Source organism: Alligator sinensis, unplaced genomic scaffold (assembly GCF_000455745.1).
Source record: "Alligator sinensis unplaced genomic scaffold, ASM45574v1 scaffold82_1, whole genome shotgun sequence".
Classification (NCBI taxonomy): Eukaryota; Metazoa; Chordata; order Crocodylia; family Alligatoridae; genus Alligator; species Alligator sinensis.
The window spans coordinates 870,997-894,295 of NW_005841860.1; the positions used below are offsets into that span (position 1 = coordinate 870,997).

Sequence of the window (23,299 nt, forward strand, 5' to 3'; positions counted from 1 at the left end):
GAGGCTGCAAACAGCGGCTTGGGACTCTGGCATCAGCTCCATACTGGTGGGTGCATGCGCACCTTGGAGTGGACGGTGGGGATAGGGCCTGAGGCAGCACAGTTCTCCCACTGTCCACTCTGATGTGTATGTGCAATCACCGCCAGCATGGAGCTGATGCCAGGGCTGTGGAGCCTGGCACAGCTGTTTGCAGCATGCCCACTGCAGCTGCCCAGAGCCCAGGCTGGCTACAAACAGCTGCGCTGGGCTCCAGAGCCCAGTCATCAGCTCTGTGCCAGGAGCAGGGGGGAAGACCAGGGTTGCGCTGCCTCAGGCCCCTCCCCCACTGCCCGCTCTGAAGCGTGCGTGCAACCACCAGTATGGAACTAACACTGGAGCCCGGAGCAGATGTTTGCAGCCTCCTGGTTGCAACTGGCCCAGGCTCTGGGTAGCTGCTGCCAACTACAGAGCCCAGTCTGCTTGCAGCAGGGATTGCAGCTGCTCAGCTGCCTGCTAGGTGCAGCCTAGGCTTCATGGCTGGCAGCAGCTGCCTAGAACACCACTGCCAAGTGGTGTGCTGAGCAAAATGGCCTCACATGCCACACTCGACACAGGGGTTGCTGATCCCTGTTTTAGGATTTCAGAGAAGGTCAATGAAGCTGAGGACCAAGGGATGTAATAGGGGTCCCTAACCCCTTGAGTAGAGAGAGTATATTCCTACAGATAGCAGTCTGTGGGGTGCAGGCTGCACAGAGGCTGGTTGCAAGGTGGTAAGCCTGCTAATACTGAACCTCTGGGCCCTGTTAAACAAGGCCTGCAGACAGGTGACTAAGGCAGGGGTGGGCAGTTATTTTGGCTGGAGGGCCACTTTAGCAAATTTGAGAGCTTTTATAGGCTGAGGGGAGGTGGCAATTGATCCTATCCAGCCCCAGGGTCAACCTCCCTGCACCCACTACCAGGGGCACCAGACAGAGAGGTGGACAGGGTCTCCATGAAGACCAGCCAGGACCTCTAAGGTCAGGGTGCGCTTGACCAAGAAGACAGGATGGGGATGCAAGTGGGCAAAGAGAGGTGTCCTGGAGCAGGACAGGCAGGCGGGGGCCAGGGATGGAATCATGGGGAAGTAACAGCGCAGGACCATGGCCCAAGGCAGAGCCGTGATCCACGATCCACTTCCTACATGGCAGGGACATGCGAAGAGCAGGTTGCAATGCTGCTCCAGGCCCCAGCCCTGTGCTGTCAGTATCCCATGACCCCAACACTGGCCCCTGCCCACCTGTCACACTCCTGGACACTGCTTCGAGTGCACCCTGCCCAGCCTCCATGGAGACACTGCCTGCCCTCCTGCCCATTCCATCCAGTGCCCTAGTGATGTGTGCAGGGCAGATGAGCCAGGGTGCTTGGGCAGCAGAGCCAGGTCTTGCAGTGGCAGGGATGCTAGCAGTGCTGAGAAGTGAAGTCCAGTTGCTGTGCCACTCCCACCCCACCACATGCCAGAGGGCAGCAGGACCAGGCACACCTGCCAGGCTGCCCCCCATGCTTGGGCCAGGCAGGGCCAAGGGACCCACCGCAGGCTGTATAGAATCCCTTGGTGGGCCAGATCCAGCCTGAGGGCCGTATTTTGCCCACCCCTGCTATAAGGGGATAGAGCCTAGGGTTTTATAAGCCTAGCTTCCGGTTGGAAGCCTCAGACTGGCTCATGCTAAACTCAGGGAAAGATCTCCACAGGACTAGAGAGAAATCGGAAGGAAGATCATTTGTTTATGTTTAAATAAGATCACATAATTCAGTTATCCAGGTACAATGGCTGACCATACTTAGGGACCACTGAGCAATTAAGAGCAGACTGGATGCGCTGCTGTTTGGATATGAGCTAAGAAGGTGAATTCTATTCCTCTACCCACACCAATGTTTTTAAACAAAAACCAGTTTCTCAGGTTTTGCAAAGGGAGACACGCATTTTCAACCATAGTGATCATCTGACGGGATGTGATGGATTAAATCCTGCCTTTCAGAAGTTACTTCCTACTAGACAATTACATCTTTTCAATTGTAAGGCACAGAATAGGAACAGTTAGAAAGCAGGTAATAATTACCTTGATATTTTCAAAGGAAAGAAAGGTTTTCATGTGTTTCTGTGTACTAACTGAATGAGAAGATTAGATCTAGGAGAGTGAATTTGTCTTGATGACAATCTAAGCCACCTGCAGAAGCACTAAAATCCCTGGTGGAACTCATTCTCTGTTTGCAAGATGGACAACTTGCTTATAGGGCTATTTTTGGTGTAAGGACCCCAAACTGCATGCGAGTCCAAACGTACTGCTATTTACTCTAGAGACCATCAGAAATGGATAGTGCAGTTCACAAGTCAACAAAAAACACAATCCTTCCCATATAGAGGATGATCACACAGTATTAATGTGGGAATGTTAAAGTGGATAACTCAGGGAAACTCAGTCACAGAACAAATGCCTTATTATTAGCATGCATCCGTGCTAATGGATGTTGCACTAAACAATTTAACTGACAAAATTTCCCTTTGTCTAGAAATTTATTTTATTGTGGACGTGACGACTTCTTCAGAATCATACACAATCAGGGTTAGAAGGGACCTCAGGTCATCTAGTCCAGCCTCCTGCTTGAAGCTGGACCAGCCCCAACTAGATCATCCCAGCCAAAGCTTTGTCTAGCCGGGTTTTCAAAACCTCCCAGGACAGAACTTTCACCACCTCTCTGGGCACCCTGTGGCAGTGTTTTATTACCCTCCTAGTGAGAAAATTCTTCCTAGTATCTAACCTAAACTTCCCTTGCTGCAACTCGAGACCATTGCTCCTTGTTCTGTTATCTGCCACCACTGAGAACAGTCCAGCTCCATCCTCTTTTGAACCCCACATCAGGTAGTTGAAGGATGCTATTAAGTTCCCTCTTAGTCTCCTCTTCTCTAGACTAAACAAGCCCAATTCCCTCAGCCTCTTCTCATAAGACATGTTCCACAACTCCTTCACCATTTTTGTCACCCTCCACTGGACTCTCTCCAATTCGCACACATCCTTTCTGTAGTAGGGGGCCCAAACCTGAACACAGTATCCAGATGTGGCCTCATCAGTGCCGAATAGAAGGGAATAATCACTTCCCTGGACCTACTGGCAACACACCTACCAATGCAGCCCAGTATGCCATTAGCCTTTTTGGCAACAAGGGCACACTGCTGTCTCATATTCACCTTATTGTCCACTGTAACCCCCAGGTCCTTTTCTGCAGATCTGCTGCCCAGGCAGGCAGCCCCCAGCCTGTACTGGTGCATGGGATCGTTCCATCCTAAGTGAAGGACTTTGCACTTGTCCTTGTTGAACTTCATGAGATCCCTTTTGGCCCAGTCCTTCAATTTGTCTAGGTCACTCTGAATCCTATCCCTACCCTCCACTACATCTACTACTTCCCCTACCTTGGTGCCATTTGCAAACTTGATGAGGGTGCACTCTATGCCATCTTCCAGGTTGTTGCTGAAGACACTGAACAAAACTGGCCCCAGGACCAACCCCTGGGGCACTCCACTTGATACTGGCTGCCAACCGCACACTGAGCAATTGATTACTACTCTCTAAGCCCGATGCCTCAGCCAGTTTTCTATCCACCTTACAGTCCATTCATCCAGCCCATACTTCCTTAGCTTGCCTGCAAGAATATTGTGGAAGACCATATTAAAACCCTTGATAAAAATCAAGATACACCACATCCACCAGTCTCCTCACATTCACAGAGCCAGTCACTTCATCATAGAAGGGAAGCAGGTTGGTCAGGCATGACTTGCCCCTGGTGAATCCATGCTGACTGTTCCTAATCACCTTTTTCTCTTCCAAGTGCTTAGAAATGAATTCTTTGAGGACCTGTTCCATGATTTTTCCAGGGACTGAGGTGAGACTGACTGGTCTGTAGTTCCCTAGATCCTCCTCCTTCCCTTTCTTAAATATGGGCACTATGTTTACCCTTTTCCATTCATTTCAGACCTCTCCTGATCACCATGAGTTTTCAAAGATGATGACCAAAGGCTCTGCAATCACATCAGTCAACTCCCTCAGCACCCTCAGGTGCATCCCATCTGGCCCCATGGACACAACCAGCTTTACTAAGTAGTCTCTAACCTGTTCTTTTAGTTTGAGTTCACTAAAGCAACCCATTCAGAATGACACATACAGTTTTAAAAAGATACATGCTGCTATACATAGAACCTACCATATCATAAAGGAAGTTACCAAGCCAGTAGGTCTTGTAGCCAAGCCCAGTGAGGTGCTGCAGCCGCTTTGCCCCAGACTCACGGTCTTTCACAATGGAGCTTCCAATGGATGCCGTAAGGAGAGAAAATCCCAACATGATACACAGTGCTACTCCACATTGACGAATATTCTCCATTCTGGGGTTCAAAAGAAAAAGGTATCATGACAATACAGGTCACCAAAAATTTTCCAAGTCAAACTCCTTATCAAACCAATTGCAAAACAACTTGATAAATGTATTTACATTATTAGAAATAGATATAAAAAGAGAACATCTCCATGTATTTTAACCTCAATCCTACCTAGAGTCTTGCTACATGGTCCTTTTAGGCAGCTTCTGGAGCTCTTAACTCCTGGACTGTCCACACATTAATACCTGAAACTAGTTTTAAGCACACTTTAGGCAACAAAGTTATACTACTTGAAGGCGGGTTTATCTCTGATCCATGTTACCCAACTCGTGTTCCATTAATACAGGGGTGGGCAAAATGTGGCCTGCCAAGCCATTCTATCTGGCCCATGGGGCCTCTAAAAAAATTAGAAAATTAATATTTATGTGCTCCTGGCTGCCTGTCATGCAGCCCTCAATGGCTTGCCAAAACTTAGTAAGTGGCCCTCTGCCCAAAATAATTGCCCACCCCTGCATTAATAGGTGACTCATCTGTAGGGATTAGCCACACAAGTTGCAGCAGTCCTCCAGCATCCCAAAATACAGTGTCCCCTCTCCCACCCTCCTGTTCTGGACAAATTTTCCACCCCTTGAACTCTACTGCCCGGGGGGAGGTTCTGACACCAAGCCAACTACCCCTCCTGCCCCCTGGGGTGTCACCTTCCCACCCCCAGGGGTTCAACCCTGTGCAAACAGGCTGCAGAGCACATGCCAGCTATCTAGGTTGCATGGCACAGACAGATCGAGGAGTGGGGTCTAGGGGAGCATGGGAGACAAACAAGGTGAGGGCCCAGCTTGGGTTTCCATGAGCTGGGGCTTCCTTCCAAAGCACCAGTAGCTCCTCAAAAGCACCATCCTTCACCTTTCCCACTTCCCAGCCATCCCAGGAAGCATGACCAGCCCGCTCTACAACTCAATCCCACATTATTAAAACGAGACCTTCTTTAATTTACGCCCTTTTATTTTTTTTAATTCTTTTTTTCCCCACTTCTCTTTAATTTTATCTATCAGTGGCTGACTTCCTTCATTTCATCACCCTTCTCCCAACCACACTTCCTTTCCACCTCCCATTTCATTACCTACCCCCATTCCATTAACTCTCTCTTTCCCCAGCCCATCTTTCACCTTCTACCCCCTACCCTGCCCTCACCTAGACACCAGGGATAGAAAACTGTCCTGTCTCACCATCCCTGTAGTGGCAACTTACAGCTGTAGCTCCAAGTCAGGCCCCTGCTCACCAGCCCTCAAATGGCAATTCACAGATGAGCAGGTAAGGGACAGTCAGAGAAGGTTTTTATCCTTAAGGTGCAACTGCTCCAAACTCAAGCCAGCATTAACACCAATCAACATGTGAGCAGCAAAAAGTGCAACATGTAATAAGGTCCCTACATATCAGCTAATCAAAGAATAGAAAGAAGACAATGTGATTTATTTAACTAGAGAACAAAGCATGCATTTCAAAGTTTGAATATTGAGTATTCACACTGAAGCCTTTCAAGAATGCCCCTCTCACAGAGGATGTGCAAAGTTTTCAAAGAGAAACTCAGTGAGCATTTCAAATAATTAATCCATCTGAGATTTTTGTGACAGGCTTGCAAACACTTTGTGAACAGAAATCCAATTAAGTATAAAAGTAAGTTATTCATTATTTTTCCTCTCCAACTAACTTTATTCAACAAAATACATATGTTAGTAGTATGCCTGGCTAAATGATTGATTGGAAGTGACTTGTGTGTAACCAAAATAACGCATTTACTACATGCAACATATAGTAGTTATTATCTAAGTGGGTTTTCTTCAGTATTAATTAAACATTTGCTCACATTTTGTCCTCATCCAGCAAGGCTCCTCCATATGGATGACTATATAGTGTGATTCCTGTGAAGGGAAAAAGAAAGCCCCATGTCATCTTAACAAACTCTAAAATTAGCAGACTTTAACATTTTTATTAAATAGCTCACTGCCTTGGACAGGAAAGCCGGACATTCATGAAGTGGCATCAGAGCACCATTACAATTTTCAAGCACAATGAAAGGAAGCTCTGAATGAAATCAGGTTCAGAGTAGAGAGGTGGCAGAGTTTATAATATGCATTAAATAAATAAAGTACAACAGCAACTGAGAGGAACAGGGAACAATGTGAGACAAAACAAAGGGGGACCTGAGAAAGATAGCCTTGGCTAGAACAGCCTTGCTTTTGTAGATATTATTCAATACCTCATTGCACCTTTCACACAGTGGATTGATGCACCATAGCTACAGACAGTTGCCTCCAGAGAGCTGTCTGCGCTTTAGTCAATGGGAAATGAAGGCACTCAGGACTCCCTGGAATCAGCACTCAGCTGTAAACTGGCCCTTTGATCTCTCAATTCCAATTCCACAAGGGTTATACTTTTGCAGACATGTTGCACATACTCCTAATAGAGGAGAGTGGGAGTTGATTTCTCTCTGCAGGCCCTGACTGGAAAGGCATTTGGGACTTAAAGTAGAGATAAGAAAGTCAAATTACAGATCAATAGACACTTCACTAAAGTTATGTCTGACAGAGAATATATACTAGGATCATATATTAGCCTTCAGCTGGTTGGGTTTCTTGTGTTTTGCGTTGTTTTATTTTTTTGTCTTTAAACCACCTATTTTTCACCTTGAATATTTATGGCAAAGCACAAAGCCATGCTTCACAACCAGAAAACTCTCATTTAGCTTTTTTGCTGAGTTAGTAGAAAAATTAACTGAAGAGAGAGAACAATCTCATCTGAAGTAAATTTACATTTTTGCTTGGGACCATAATTTTAGCACTTCTACTACAAAACCAAACAAAAATAAAAGCTTTGTTTTCCAGCAGAAAGTGAGCTTTTGACTAGTGCCCACCAAATGAGAAAGTTTCGCAAAAATATTAACTTCTACATACATACTGGGTGCATCTACATGTTTAATTAGTGAGGCACGATAAGCTCCAGCACAGTTTCCACCAGAGTTAATGGTTCCCAGGTGCAGCATCTGCATATGTGCCCAGGACTACAGCAGTTTGAGCTGAGGTGCCACAGCAGGCTTGGGTGGGGTCAGCCCTGGGTTCCAAGTCATGGCATCAGATTGCGGAGGGGCTGGCTGGGGCACAAGAGTGCCTGAAGAGTGGAGCTGTGTGGCTAGGTAGCAGGCAGGAGTCTGGCCCCCTGCTGCCGGGGCTGACCAGGCGCAATTTACACCCAAGTCAGCATTTACACATGCAATTAGGTTCAGTTATTTTCACCACCGTAAGATTGTACTGTCCCCAACAAAAATTAGTTTGCTATGGTCTAATAGGATCACATGTGCAGACCGTGATGTTTTACATCACAACAAATTAGTCTAATGTGCAGTTAAGTGCACATGTAGATGTACTCACAGAAACTAAGTTTCACACTCCCTGATGGAACATATCTTAGGAATGGCCCTAAAGGAAAAAAAAGTTTTGCTTGCAAATTGAATATTATGAGATTTGCCAGATTCATATTTTTGCTTTACATTTATTTCAGGATAAAATTGCTTCTTGAGATTAGGCACATAACACATTAATACCAATATAATCTGTCTTTATACTAATATAAATGTAGAGTGGGCACGTGATATATGGTCCTACAATGGCATACATCACTTCAGTCAAGGCTAAAATTACTCCTTATGAAGGCAGTGGTAACTTCTTACCAGTATATGTTACAACAGTAACTGAAAATCAGTCACATATGCCGCTGCTCAAATCCATTTAATCTAGGGCAACCATTTGGTCAGTGCAAATAGACTATTACTAAGTCCCCTGCTACCTAAAAACTGGGTGCTGTAATAGTGCCTGCTACAGTTAGCTGCCTACAGACAGCTGGTTGCCTGCCCACTCTTACACTGGTGTAATTTATATTCGCATACAAACCTATGTAAATTACACTGATGTAGACATATTGTGCATCTGCAACCACTGTTTTGCATTGCAATACTCTGATTTCTGAATGACTTAATTCAAGACCAAAAGAAATTTGATTACTGCTGAAGAATTCAAATATACGTAATAATGAGATAAAATAGCATTATTAAATAATGACTGGATTTCGTTTTTTTGTTTTTTTTTCTATTTGCTGTGAGAACCATGACTTGGAATGTTCCATACATGACACCAAGTTGGTGAGAGTTAGGCACTCAGGAGGTTGGGCTAGGAACCAGAATGACCTGGATAAACTGGAGAAATGATCAAAAACTCAATCAGAAGCAATTCAACAAGGACAATGTTGGGGTGGGATAAATGCATGTACAAATACAGACTGGAGAATGACTGGATAGGTTATAGTACTGGACAGAAGGACTTGGGGGTTACAATGGACCACAAGCTAAATATTAGCCAGGAGTGTGCTCTGTTTGCAAAAAAGGGCCAAAAGTATACTGGGTTGTATTAACAGCAGTGTCTCTTATAAGCTAAGGAAAGTGATTCTTCCACTCTACTCAGGATTACTGAGGCCTCACCTGGTCTGTGTTGTAACAGGGTGGGCTGTCCTATTAAGACAGGGCAACCAGCCCTACTGAGTAGCTGCAGCTGGGGAGGCTGCTGATCATGGAGTGGCTCAAAGGAAGCTTAAAACTGCCAGAGAAAACAGCAGCAGGAGAGCAAACTGTGAAAGAACACCTGTGACCCCAAGACTGGCAGTGATCTGAACCACTGACTACACAGAGAGGCCAGACTGCTATGCAAAGGTCAAAGCCACAGAAGACTCCTTCCCAGAGAAGCCCAGAGGTGAAGCTACCCATTTACATGCATCCAGTGCATTCAAGAAAGGTGTGGACAGAGGGCAGAGTCCAGCAGAGAGTGACAAAAATTATTAGAGACTTGGGAAGCAAGATTTATGAGGATAGGCTGAAAGAACTAGAGTTATTTAGTTTGGAAAAAAGAAGACTGAAGGAATATTTGAGGATCCTGGGCACAGCATCCTTGGAGGCTCCTAAAGAAGCTGTGGAATCTCCATCCCTGGACATTTTCAAGAGCAGGTTAGACAGACACTTGTCTGGGATGGTCTAGTGAGGAATGACCCTGCCTTGAGCACAGGTTTGAACCAGATGACCTCATGTGGCCCCTTCCAGCTCTAATTTCCTGTGTTCCTTTCTTTATGTCATATCTCCTTAACTATGACTTGGAAGGCTATTTGGAGGAATGCCAAGACGAACTGGATGAAAACTTAGAGTCAGATATACTTCTTTTCCATGTCTCTCATCCATCTGCCAATATTTGCCATTGGCCCATCCTCCCAACTCTGCTCTACTCCATTAACAACAATGGAAAGGATAAATTGCCATGAGGACCAGGAAAAGTCTCAGTCTCAGACCACATGCTCTCCCCTGCCAAGTGCCTTTGCACTAAAGCAGGGGTCAGCAACCTTTTACCTGTACAAGCCGCCCATGTGACCTAGCCCAAAGCTTCCATCCCCTAAAACATCCAACTGCCTGTGCTTACCCTCACCACTGTTACACTTCCCTTTTACAGTGAGGGTAAGCACAGACACAGCAGAGCAGCTGTGCCACTGATCCCATGTATCATATCAGACATTCTCAGGCCAGACTAGATCCAGATGGCCCATAGGTTCCTCACCCCTGTGACCACAGCATTTCTTGGCATGTGGCCTGTTATGCACTGCCTTAGACTGTACTCACTCCTGCATCACGTGGCCTTGCTTGTCTCTCAGTATGAGAGCAAAAGTGAAAACAAGAGTGAAGAGACCAGGAAAAATAGAATAAAAATGGGGGAGGAGAGGGGATCACTGGATGGAAGATGATAGGATAGGTTTCAACCAGTATGTCCTAAGCAACTCCTTCTCTTTCTGCCTATAGGCTGTCTCTTGTCCTCTGCTGATCTCCCCATGACTATTCAGGATTAGCCAGCCATAAGGTACTCAAACCACTCAGACTTCATCAGGGTTGTACAGATTAGCATGGAACATATCAGCTGTTCTGCACTTAGATTGGTTGAGAACTGTTTTGTATATCATTAGAAGGGTTGTTTCCTGTAAGAGATAAAATAGGAATCTGTCTCTCATGATTTATATAGGCTGCTATAGGAATCAAAATACTTGATATTTCCCAATGTTTAAAAACATATCCATGGATTTTCCATGGCTTTATGCTATGGGTTTTTGTGTTTTCTTGTTTGCTATGTCTTGTTCCCCCTTCCCTCCTGTTGTCCCCTCCTCGCTGGAGGGGATTTCTAGCTGATGTACCAAAATAGTATGATTTCAAACAACTTTCATCAGTGATTTGAAACCATAAGATTTTATATTTTTAAAACTAGTTGATCTGCATGGCTGAGTAAATTGTTAGCACATCATCCAGCACTGTATTGGCTCCTAAGCCCAGCAAAAGTATTGATAATTAATAAGATTATTATAAACTTCATTACACTTCTGTGCTGAGAGTTTGCTAGGGTCTGAAGTTTCAGTGGTAGGCAAAAATATTAAGCTCAATGTAAAAAATGATGATAAGAAACAAGGCAGTAGGCCTATAATCTCAGACATATTTCTGATCTCACTGTGTGGTGGTGAAGAATAAAAGCCATACACAAACTAGAGACTGACATAGCTAGTCAAGTCATTGGCTGCCTGGTGAAGGCAGCTTTAAAAACAAGTATTTTGTGCTTCTCTAGCAGTAGAAGCAACCATATTAAATGTTAGAATTTGACTTTTTTTGTTTTAACAAGGAGAGAAATGTTCTTTTCACAGCCCAAACTTTGTTTGAACCTAACAGGGTCCTAGTTATATGCTGCATGACAATGGGTTAGGGTTCAAAAGCATCCTCAAGGCAAACCTAATCATAGTTCTGAGGACAGGTGCAATCACCCCAAATTTGTATCCACATTTGCATTATTTTCCTGTCCTCCAAATGTCATTCATGCATCAAGAAAATAAAAGTTAATATAGTCATCTCAGGGTTAAAAAATGAACAACAGAAGATTAAACCAAACACAGAGCCAGGGTGGTTCTGATATTTCCAAATATGAATAAACACTATACAAACCTGCACAGAGGTGGTTAATAAAACAGGAGAGTCAAAAAAATAAATCTTTAATTCATCACCAACAGACATGTGTGCTGTTTTAGAGAAGGATTTTGAGTCATTTGCTAAGAAGGACTGTGTAAAAATTCTTCTTTAAGCTTTTTTCCCTACCCATCATTTTCTCACACTTACATTATTAACAATAGCTGCTATTTATTCTGAAGGAGAAACATACTTATCTAAAATACCCTTATTTTAGTAATGGTTGTATATTCTCTGGGCTTTCTATTTAAATGAGTGAAGGGGGCAGAAGAAAGCGAGCTTAATCCCCAGAAAAATGTCAGGCTTGCATGTGGATAAATATATATTTTCCAGTTTTCCAAGTATTTTGATGGATGGAAAAAGGGACTGACCAGTAGGGTGTCAGCAGCAAGCAAAAAATGCAGGAATAAAGTGAGAATGGCCTAAGGCTTAGTTGAGTTAGACCTGGAGGTAAACAGAACATGGGACAAACACATCATGATTTTATCCAAGGAATACTATCATACCTTTCTATGTCAAGATAAAGGCAATACAGTGGATTTCATACATGTACATATCAGCAAAACTTTTGATACTGTCTCTCATTGGAAATTACTGAGCAGACTGGAGACAATTGGTGTCATGGTAGATAAGGAGATGATGCAAAGGGAGGCTATTGAAGTTTAGGTTGAAAGGCAAGTTATCCCTTCAGGGATTGTTCTTGGGACCTATCCTGTTTACTTAGTAATCTTGATACTGGAGTTAGAAGTAACCCCATTAAATTGCAGATGATACTAAACTGTGGTGGAGAACATGGCCAACATAGAAAAGGATGAAAATATTATACAGAAAGATTTAGATAATCCTAAGGAATGGCACATGGACATGGAATTAAATTTCACTATATGAAGTACAAAATCATGGCCTTAAGGACCAATAACAAGGACTTCAGCTATAAGATGAAGGCATATAGCTTGAAGACATATGGATCTGGGTGTAATCTTTTTATAGAAGTCACCAGTGTGACATGACTGTAATAAAGATTAATGCATTCCTTGTACGTCTTAGGCATTCATAAGACCCAATCTAGAATACTGTGCACTTTTCTGATCACCAGTGTTCAGAAACAATGAACCTAAACCGAAACAGGTACAAAGATAGGCCACTACAATGATTAAAGAATGGAGACTTTTTAATGAAAAACACTAAAAGAGCTTGGCACATTTGGTTTTTTAAAATAGAGATTGAGAGGAAACATGCTTACTCTTTACAAGATCATTCAGGGATGAATATTAGGGAGGAAGATCTTTGTAGACTAAAAAACCCAACATTGGTACACAATCAAATAGCTATACACTGGTTATGAAAAAATGTTGACTGGAAACTAGAAGATTTCTATCTAGCAGAGAAGGGAAGTTTTGCAATGTTCTTTGGGGCTTTTGCCTGTAAGAGCCCAGAAAGATTTTTTTTTTTTTCTCGTTATGAACATTTCTAGGTTTCTTCATCTTTCTCTAAGGCACTGGACAATAGCCACAGTGATAAAGGTACACCAGTGTTGCTGTCAGTACTTAGAAAATGCAGAGGTTCCTGCTGGAGGGTCTTGATCTTTAGGATCAGAATTATTTTTTTCCCCAAGTCATATTGGCATGGACTTAAGCATTTAGTATCTCACTATGGTCTAAGACAGGTCCTCTTCCTAGGATCCTCTAATCTCTCTCACACAATTTTTTTTCCTGGAAAATTCATGGAGCAAGTCCTCAAGGAATCCATTTCTAAGCACTTGGAGGAGAAGAAGGTGATTAGGAGCAATCAGCATTGATTCACCAAAGGCAAGTCATGACTGACCAACCTGATTACCTTCTATTATGAAATGACTGGCTCTGTGGATGCAGGGAGAGCAGTGGTTGGGATATAACTTGACCTAAGCAAAGCTTTTGATATGATCTCCTACCTTCTCACGAGCTAACTAAAGAAGTATGGGTTGGATGAGTGGATTGTAAGGTGGATAGAAAATTGGCTGTATCATTGGGCTGAAAGGATAGTAATCAATGGCTTAAAGTCTAGTTGGCAGCTGGTACAAGTAGAGTGCCCCAGAGGTCAGTTTTGAGGCCGGTTTTGTTCAATGTCTTCATCAATGATATGGAAGATGGAATGGAATGCACCCTCAAGAAGTTTGTGGATGACACCAAGTGTGGGGGGGGAGGGAGGGTAGTATTTACACTGGATTCAGAGAGGAATAGACAATTGGAGGGTTGGATCAAAAGAAATCTCATGAAATTCAATAAGGACCAGTGCAAAGTCCTGCACTTAAGGCGGAACAATCCCAAACACCAGTACAAGCTGGGGACTGATTAACTAAGCAGCAGCTCTGCAGAAAAGGACCTGGGGAATACAGTGAACAATAAGCTGAACATGAGCTAACAGTGTGCTTGTGTTGCAAAGAAGGCTAACAGGATACTGGCCTGCATTAGTAGGAGTGTTGCAGCAGATCGAGGGGAGTGATTATTGCCCTATATTCAGCTCTGGTGAGGCCAGATCTGGAGTACCAGTATGTCCAGTTTTGGGCCTCCCACTTGATGACTGAAATTCCAGCTGAGGCTGGGCCTACTCACAAAAGATAAAATACAAAATATTCATGACAATTGTGTAGTGCAAAAGGATGCAAATTTGCACCTGGACCTTCTGAAAAGAAATGAGGCATCACTTCCAGCTTATCTTACTATATTTATGATGAATTTAAGAGGCTTATATGTGTCTGGAATGTAACTGTGTGAAATGTCTATCCTTTATTAATTGATGTAGTAAATACTTCTTTGCAATTAACTCATGTTTATGTATAGGAAGAGACATTCTCCATATGGGCTTTGATAGGTGTCTCTTCCTGATTTACTTGTTTAACTCAGTGGTTCCCTTGATCTTCCAAGGAAAACGCCTCAAAAACTTTGCGGTTTTTTTGGTTGTTAATCAGTCTCTTGATATGTTCCAACTTAATAGAAATTGATAATCTGTTGTTACTGAGAAAGGTAATTCAAACAAACTTGGGACTTTCTGATAACCAATAATGAACAGTTTAACAGGATTTCCCTGTTAATTACTTCTTGGGATTCTTCTCTTGATTTACACAACCACAAGAATGCTTTGAAGATGCTGAACTAAAGGGTATAAAAGAGGAACAAGGCAGCTAACAGGGTGTGCTTAAAGAATGAGAAATGATTCTGACAAGAACTGCTGCTGCGCCCAGCTGATCTTCTCGTGAATGTATCCATGCCTCGAGAAGCTGACAAGACTGAGATTGCCTTTTTGCCTGTATTGGTGCAATACTATCACTTTTAAGGCTAAATATACTGGACTTTGCTTTGCTTTAGGCTCATTTAACAGTGAATAGTTGTACTAAATAAAGCCTTTCTGTCATTTATTGAATGTGTTGTCATGTCAATCCTTTATGCACTAGTCCTGAATCCCATTTCATGACTAAACACCACTACAGAAAGTATGTGGCCAAATTGGAGTGTCCAGCAGAGGGCAATAAAAATGGTTAGGGGGCTGGGGAACGTGACTTATAAGGAGAGGCTGAGGGAACTGGGCTTATTTAGTCTGGGGAAGAGAAAACTGATGGGGATTTAATCGCAGCCTTCAACCACATGAAGGGTGGTTCTAAAGAGGATGGAGCTAAATTGTTCTCAGTGGTGGCAGAGACAGAACAAGGAGCAATGGTCTCAAGTTGCAGCAAGGGAAGTTTAAGTTAGATATCAGACAAAAACTCTCTCACCAGGAGGGTAGTAAAGCACTGAAGCAGACTACTCAGAAAGGCTTTGGAAACTCCATCCATCCTGCACTCCTGGCAGATGTTCAATAAAAGGTGCTATAGGGTCTGATGTGTGATCCCAACAATCATGCTTCCATAGTATATGTGCATGGCAAGAGTAATGATTGAAGGATCAGAAATCAGATCCCCATCCCACCATATTGCCAGTGCATAGGGAGCCTGGATCAGCTGACTGCTGCAAGATCCCAGCCCATTTGCACTAGCAAGTAGGAAGGCCAATCAACTGATCCCTGCTCCCATCCTTGGGAGCATATCAAAATCAAGGGCTCTAATGTGACCCTGAGGCTGGGACCACTGATCAACTGACTGCTGCACCCAACCTCAGGGGCATATCAGAGCCTTTGACTCTGATACACCTCCAAAGCCTGGAGCCCCAATCAGCTGCTTTTCCCAGCCTCTGGGACACTGAAGACTCAAGGGCCTCATTACACCCCAGAGGCTGGGAACTGTGATCAGCTGCCTGACTACATGTTCAATTTAAGGCATGATGGGAACCAGCCACAAAGTTATTACACAAAACATGTGTAATAACTTTGTGACTTATTCCGTTTTTTATCGCGCTATTAATTTCATTAACATCTGGCCAGATTACTACTTAAGATGTGTACAGAGAGCCCAGGTTGAACACATCTTAAGTGTAATCTCTGTCAGGGGGCTCAGATATAGATAAAGCCAGATCCTCGGAGAATATATATTTGAATAGCTATACCAGGTAAAAAACCTGGCCAAGAGTTCACACAAAGGAAAATGATCTGTGCTAATGACAATCTTAGAACCATAGGAAATGAGTGAAACATGAAAAATAGTCCTGGAAATTAAATGACATCAAAACATTTTCCTGCAGAAAGCAACACTTCTTCTGATATGTTCTCAACAGCCCAAATATAAACACTGTCCTGAAATCATAATGGCCTTAATTTATTATGTATATCAACAAACCCAAGAGGAATCACTAATAGAAGTTATAATTTTTAAGTTACAACTCAACAAAAATTAAGACTGGCTAAGTTAGGTCAGGTATGAGAACATTTTCTAGCATATAATCAGATCACAGAATAAACACAGGTCAAGGAAAATGAGACCACTACCAGAAAAGAAAACTACTAGTAATTTGCACTGGGCACAAACTCCCCATGGTGCAAGATATGACATCTTATGAAAAAACAAATTCAACCCCATCAATAATTTTATTTTAAGACTGAAAATAAAATACACATTGCACATTGAAACAGACGGTCACCAAATACAATGCCTTCTTAGAAATAGAGCTTTCAAGGTAACTGCCTTATATTTCTCAAGTACCCATCTGCAGAGTGCAGATGAAATACAAAAACAGAAATTTTAAAAAATTATACAAACAATTGGAGTAGGATTTCTTTAGTTTGTTGTTAATTGTCCTTATGTAGTCTCTGCCATTGTTATGTTCACTCCAGTGATGTTAGCCTCTCCCTAAAGCATTCAATTCACATACTTGCAAGTAAAAATGCTGTTTATAAAATTCCATTAGAAACAAATGCATAAACAGCATTGGAAACAAAGGGCCAGAGCCCAGTGGTCTCTCCCTCCCAGAAGAGTGCCCACCTCACCCCTCTACAGTCAGGCTCCCTCTTGCACACTTTACTCCTGGTCCCATGACCCTTGCATTCCTTTGGGTTCAGTGGCCCAGCTTTACCATGAGGGATAGAGGATGTCCGCAGCCTAGCATCCCCCTCCTGGCTGAGTGGGGCTTAGAACCTAGGTTACTCAGCAACTGCCCTAACCGCCAGGCTACTGGGCAAAAGGTGGGTGCTCTTCTATTTTACACTGGGCCTACACTTTGCCCTACATCACCATAGCGATGCACCACGTCACCATACAATGCACTATGGCGACAGCTATCACATGAGTCTACATGTGATTGGCAGCTAATGACTAGTGGCATGCTCCCCATTTTAACGCATTGCTAGGGTGAAGTAGCAGCAAAAACTAACCATGTGCCATGCACATGGCGCAGTATGGGCGGTTACTGTGCCAAGCTTTAGTACTTCCTTTAGTACTCCTAAAGGAAGTACTAAAGCACGGTGCTGAACAACATCGCCATAAGGGTGACGTGTAGATGCACTCATTGAAGTCAAAGCTGCCTCCTTTTGTGGGTGGCATAAAAAACTATTTTCTGCTCGCCCACTTACCTCCACCAGCCCTTTGCACATAATCAGATGCAGTTTAACATTTACCACTGCTGGAGGGGGCAAGTCCAGTCTGTCTTTATGCTTATCTACTGTCTCTGTCAGCCACCCAGCCAATCCTTTAGGCATGCTGTGTGGAGATCAGTTGGGAGTGTGGGGCTAGAGGAGGGGAGGAGGAGTACAGAAGCTCTCATCAACATGTGGCCAGGTGTGGTTGGACACCCCCTGATTCCTGAAACCTTCTGCTAGACTTTGATATCATGGGATTTGTCCAGTACCATTCCACTCAAGGGACTTCATTTCTACACATGAAATCACTGAAATCTTAAAGTTAACTACATCATATAGACATTAGGGTGCTCCCTATCCTTTATTGGTATATATATCAAATGGAAAGAATTATGAAACTAAGGTTATGCTTTCAGTAAAGGAAGGAGTCTCAAAGAATTTTACATTTTCTTCATGATTTTTTTCATCTCTCTTCTTGATATTTTTCTCTCACAGCATATAACCTGATTGAGCATTACAAGTAAGCTCCAGTACCCAGATGAAATTTCCTTTGCTCACCCTGATATATAATGCACAGTGCTCAGACAGCCAACCTAGCAGCACCCTCTCCAAGAGGCATGACAGTAGTGGCAGTATATGTAACCTACGAGGTACAACCAGCTGGTTCAAGCTGACAGATCCCATATAAAGGGATAGAAAATAGCATAATTCCTATTTTGACTGCACCAGGGCTAAGCAGCAGAACCTCTAGGGTTCTGTGTGAAAGACAGCATAAATGCTAGTCATTGAAGGAGATAGGTTACAATCATTTCTTTTATAGATTCTACTTAGAGGGCATCTATATTTAGGTTGGATGAGACTTTCTGAAAATCTTGCAGGATGTTTTTGTTTAATGAGACACAGCTATTTGCAACTTTTATTAAACACTCTAAATAAAGCATTCCATTAGCAGTATCTCATCAATAAGTGACATTTTATTTTTTTCCCCACTACCCAAACTGTGATAACAAGGCCCCTGACAGGACTACTTAGCAAGACCCCAGATGAATGGATCGAAAGCTAAGCTTTTCAAAGAAGTCCAAGGACCTGTATAATTGCTCTACAGGCATTAGGTGGCCGTCTCCATTAAGGCTCTTAGAAGAAACCTAGTTCAAATAAAGAAATAATTGAAGATAAAATATTAGCCTTACAACAAGACTCTTAATTTAAGAGATTAAGTGAGTGATGATCCTAGTACAAAGATGACAACAGGTGGCAACACAATGATTGAACCCCAAATACAGATTCCTGGTCTAGGTGCTGCCACAGGAAAGCTTCCTGGCTACCAAGTAACACAACACAAGGTGGACACCATTCTTTTCCTTTCTACTATGGCCGTGAACTTTTAAGGCAGAGAGATTTTTAAATTTGTTTGCCTAGTATATTTTGGGCACTTCTGTAAAACAACAATTTTTCTCATTTTAATACTATAATGTTTTCAACCCTCAGCCAAAACCATTTTTTCTTCTTATGTTATCATTCCCTTTGATATTATTTAATTTTATAGTTGTGTTATCCAATTCTGTAGAGGCAGCATGCACAAAAGACAATTTGCAAGACAAAAATATATTTTATGCATTGAATTAAGTGCCAGCCAGAGCACTCATGTAGAGCTATGCTGAAATCCAGCATAACATTTTCCCTTTGCTGTTGAACTTTCCCCACCAATAAATTATTGCTTTAATGTCTATCATTAAAAAATGCACCAACATGCTCTCTCAATGAATTTATAATCCAAGGTAAGCAGCAATTGCTATAATCACTTTATTATGCCAGCTGTGAATGAAAATTAAGTTCATTTCCTTTCCAGTGAGATAGGTGGGTAAGTTCTTTCCACAAGAAAAACATGCATATCTAAGCATGTTATGGAGGTTAGACACTGCTGTCCCCAACAATGATGTAGAGAGGCAATGCTGTATTGCAGTTAGTGAAATACTCTTCTCCTTCTTCCCCTGCCATATCAGAACAGACCACTGAATTACCAATGCCACTACCCCTTCGTATTTGAATTGGAAGTCTTCTGTTCCTTTGTCATAAGTTATCCACAAAAAAACTTTCCTTTTGTATCTGTATATCAACTTACATTTTAAAAACATCCACTCAAATTGCCAAAATATTTCAAAACACTTCATAAAACTAATAAATTCTCACTTGGCAAGTTCTCTCACAAGGGTGGGATATTTGATATTCACAAATTTGAACAACAAAGAAACATGCTGCCTTTTGGAGGTGAGTGAGGCTAGACTACCACTGCCATTTTGCTGCTCCTCAGCATTGCTTATGCACATAAACCACTTCAGAGCTAGTGAACAGAGAGCTGGCATACCCTAAAATATTGGGCGAAGGGTTCTGAATCACATTCATGGGCCAAGGAGCTAAAATTCTACCTAAAATGTACTTTAGTTGCCCACATGCTTTTCTGAATCTGTCCACACACACCCTGTCCACCCTGCCCCCTTGAATGGTCCAATATTTTCCTTGACAATTTATAAGAGCAGATCAAAAGCACTAGTCATCTTGACAGTAAAAGGCTATCTTCTGAAAAAGCAAAATATAGCATTAATGCAAAGGAGGGTTACAGAGCTGAGCTTTCAAGACATCTAAACTAGCTTCCTAAAAGCCTTTCAACAATACACGAGCATATTCCTTGCACATAGACACTCAGTCTCTAATTGAAATCATACAAGGCAACAAGAAAGCAACAAATAACTGACAGTCTTCAAATTTAATATTCCAAATAGCATTTTGACCACCGCTTTTTAAAAAACACTTTGTATATATCTACCTTATCTGACAGGTAAAGCACACACCAATTCTGATTTTGCCAAGATCGCAGGTTTATATGCCCTTTCCTGCTGCGATCTCATTTTAATCCCTTTCTAGCTGTCTGCCTACAAAATAGTACTTAGCATTTTCTGCCCACCAAAAACAATCACACAATGTATTGTGTAGCACTCGCCCCAAATTCCAGGCAGAAGGCAAGGAAAGATGCACCTTTAGAGGCTAACTAAACCAGAAATTCATAAGCTTTCATGAAACCGAGCTCACTTCATCAGATGCTGTGAAGTGATCATGGGCTCACAAAATCTTATGCACATCTAATTTAATTAGTCTATAAGGTGCATCTCTGCCTTATACTCTGGCTGATTTCAGAATAATGCAGCTAACTACCTCTCTGTCTGCTCAAATGCCAAGATATACTGATTTGAATTTACCATCTCTCCTGATCTAAAAGAGTATAAAGCTACTTTAATCCATTGGACACTTTGCATTGCCCTCTCCATCCATAGCTTGGAGAATGCTTTCCAAATCTCACTGGGCATCTGCAGATATGGCCTAGAGTTATCATATATATAAGGCTTACATCCCAGTCAGGAATCTCATGGGGTTAAACATATATATACATATACAAATTGATATTTCAGAAGAGTGGGACATCCAGTGCTAGCAGAATACATAATACAAACACCATGTACCACTATTTACCAACTGTAGCTAGATGTACTTGGCCAAAAACTTTTGATAGGTTTTTTAAACTATTTTTTCCATCAGAATATTGCAATTCAACCTCTAGGTTTAAGAAAAATCAGTCCAATTTTTCACACTACTATTTAATGTCAACAGTGGAAAATGATTTTTGTTTTAAATCAGTAGTGTTAGAAAGAAATGAGTGAATTCAAGCAAACATTTGAAAACCATTACCATATTGTCTCCAGTCCACATTAGAAGGCAAATTCATCCACAGAAAAAGGTTGTTCAATTGATTTAAGTATGATGGCAGTGAGTGGAACCCTTTCTGGTTGTACCACACCTGAGAAAGAAAACAGAGATATTAAAAACAAAAAGACAGCCTCAACAGGAACCCCAAGTTCAAAATATCCCTTGATTTGAAAGAATTTCAGAGCCAAGATGAAGTAAAAGGAGAGCAGCTAGATGCTACTCTAAGGAGCCACAAGCTTCTGCAGGTCATGAGAATCTGCTGTAGACCTCAAGGTGTATAAACATAGGTAGGAATTGCAGGAATGTTATTAGGGGGAAAGAAATTCCACTGGGAAGTCTGTCATTATGGGCAAATTTAACTACCCATATATATATATATAAGTTGGAGAGGGAACACTTCTAATATTAGCAGGGCCTTATTATTTCTGGATGTAATAGCTAGGAGAAGAGGCATGGAGAAATAGTGATCAGAGCAGCTACACTACCATTTGTCTGACCTGAGTGGAAGGCAAGATCAAGTTTTAGAACAAGTTTTAAAGAAAACATCAATTAAAGATATGGAGATAAAGGGAAAATGGATGTTTTCCCCAAAGGTAGATGACCACAGACTAACTTAATATTTCTTTGATAAGAAAACTGATTTTTTTTCTGGACAATGAATAAGCAGTAAATTTAATCCATCTTGATTTCATTGAAATGTTTGATATAGTGCCACATCAGAAATTATTAGTTGAGCTGTAGAAGATAGAAATTAATACAAGATCCATAAGGTGGGCAGGGAACCAGCTATTGTGGAGATAACCCTTGCTGCTGACAAGGAAACTGCTGCTTGGAGGAAGATTACTTAACAGAGTTCCCCAAGAATTGGTCATGGCACTGGAAGTAATTTTTTATTTTCATATATTTTTATTTTTGTATTTAATGTTGTCAGAGAAGGGCAGTGGGAGTGTGGGGCCAGCCTATTTTCATTGCGCGGTCTCCCTGTGGCTCACGTGCAGCTCCCAGGACTTGGCTGGGACCCATGCATGATGGAGCCAGCAGCCTGGCCCTGCTCCCTGCTGCCATGTATAGGTTCCAAGGTCTCCACCTATTGTAGGCCATGAGCACCCCCAGGGCCTGCCACCTACTGTTGCTGCTGCTGCCAGCAGTTGGGGCTGTGCACCATGGGGAGGGCATGTGAGGAGGGGCCTTGCACACACACCCCACCATACCTACACCCACACATACAACCTCTCCTATACCCACACCCTATGCCACAGCCCCCACACACAACCCACAAACCCCACACCCCCTCCATCACATACACCCCCATAAACCCCACACACTCATTTCCCACACACCCCCATCTCCAAACCACCCCCCCACAAATGCCAACTCCCCACATACACACATACCCCAACCACACACCCCACACTCCCCCATACCCTCTCACACACACAATATAGAGTACAACTATTCTGAGCTTTTACACAATTGCCTCTACATACACTTTGCAAATGCATGTAAATAAGGTCAAAATATTTCTTGAAATAAAATTAAAATATGTTATAATAGATGTTTAATTTTTCATATATTATTTGTTTTTTTCCATGTCCAAGATGGCAAACCTTCCCCTCCCAAAAGGAGTACTTCTGGGAGCAATGGGAGAGATTGCTGGTGGCAAATGTCAGGGGTTAGAGGAGGGACTTCCAGTCCCAAGATGGTGACCAAGGGGCAGTGCACCTGTCAAGGGGTGGGGCTACCCTTGTGGCCCTCAAGAGATCACCAAAACCTGTTAAGTGGCCCTCCAGCCAAAGTAACTCCCCATCACTGGACTAGAACAAGAGATCATCCAGGCCTCTGCTTCTTCAAGCATCTATCCCAGCCTAGCTTCATCATTCTTGGCCCATTCCAGTGTGAATCTTACATTACCATTTGTCCCAATGTGCAGAATTGTCAGTAAATTTTTACTTAGTCTTAAGATCACATTCAGCCTCTGGTATACACCTCATATCTGCTCTTAGTGAACAGCACAACTTCTCTGTCTGGATCTGCTCTAGTGGCAGCCTGTCAATTATTCTTTATTAAGAATCCCCAGTCACAAAGACCTGCCTCTT

The 23,299-nt window shown here is 42.6% G+C and overlaps 1 protein-coding gene across 1 annotated transcript in view; it reads right to left on the reverse strand.

Annotated features, from left to right (window-relative positions):
• The window catches only part of ABCA13 (ATP binding cassette subfamily A member 13), a 351,606-nt gene that overhangs the window by 86,873 nt on the left and 241,434 nt on the right, over positions 1 to 23,299 (reverse strand). Inside the window, exons 49-51 of the mRNA XM_014524731.2 lie at positions 21,186 to 21,294; positions 6,246 to 6,300; positions 4,213 to 4,390 (exon numbers count right to left, since the gene is read on the reverse strand). Coding sequence (XP_014380217.1) covers positions 4,213 to 4,390; positions 6,246 to 6,300; positions 21,186 to 21,294 — 342 coding nt within the window. The remainder of the gene's footprint in view (positions 1 to 4,212; positions 4,391 to 6,245; positions 6,301 to 21,185; positions 21,295 to 23,299) is intronic.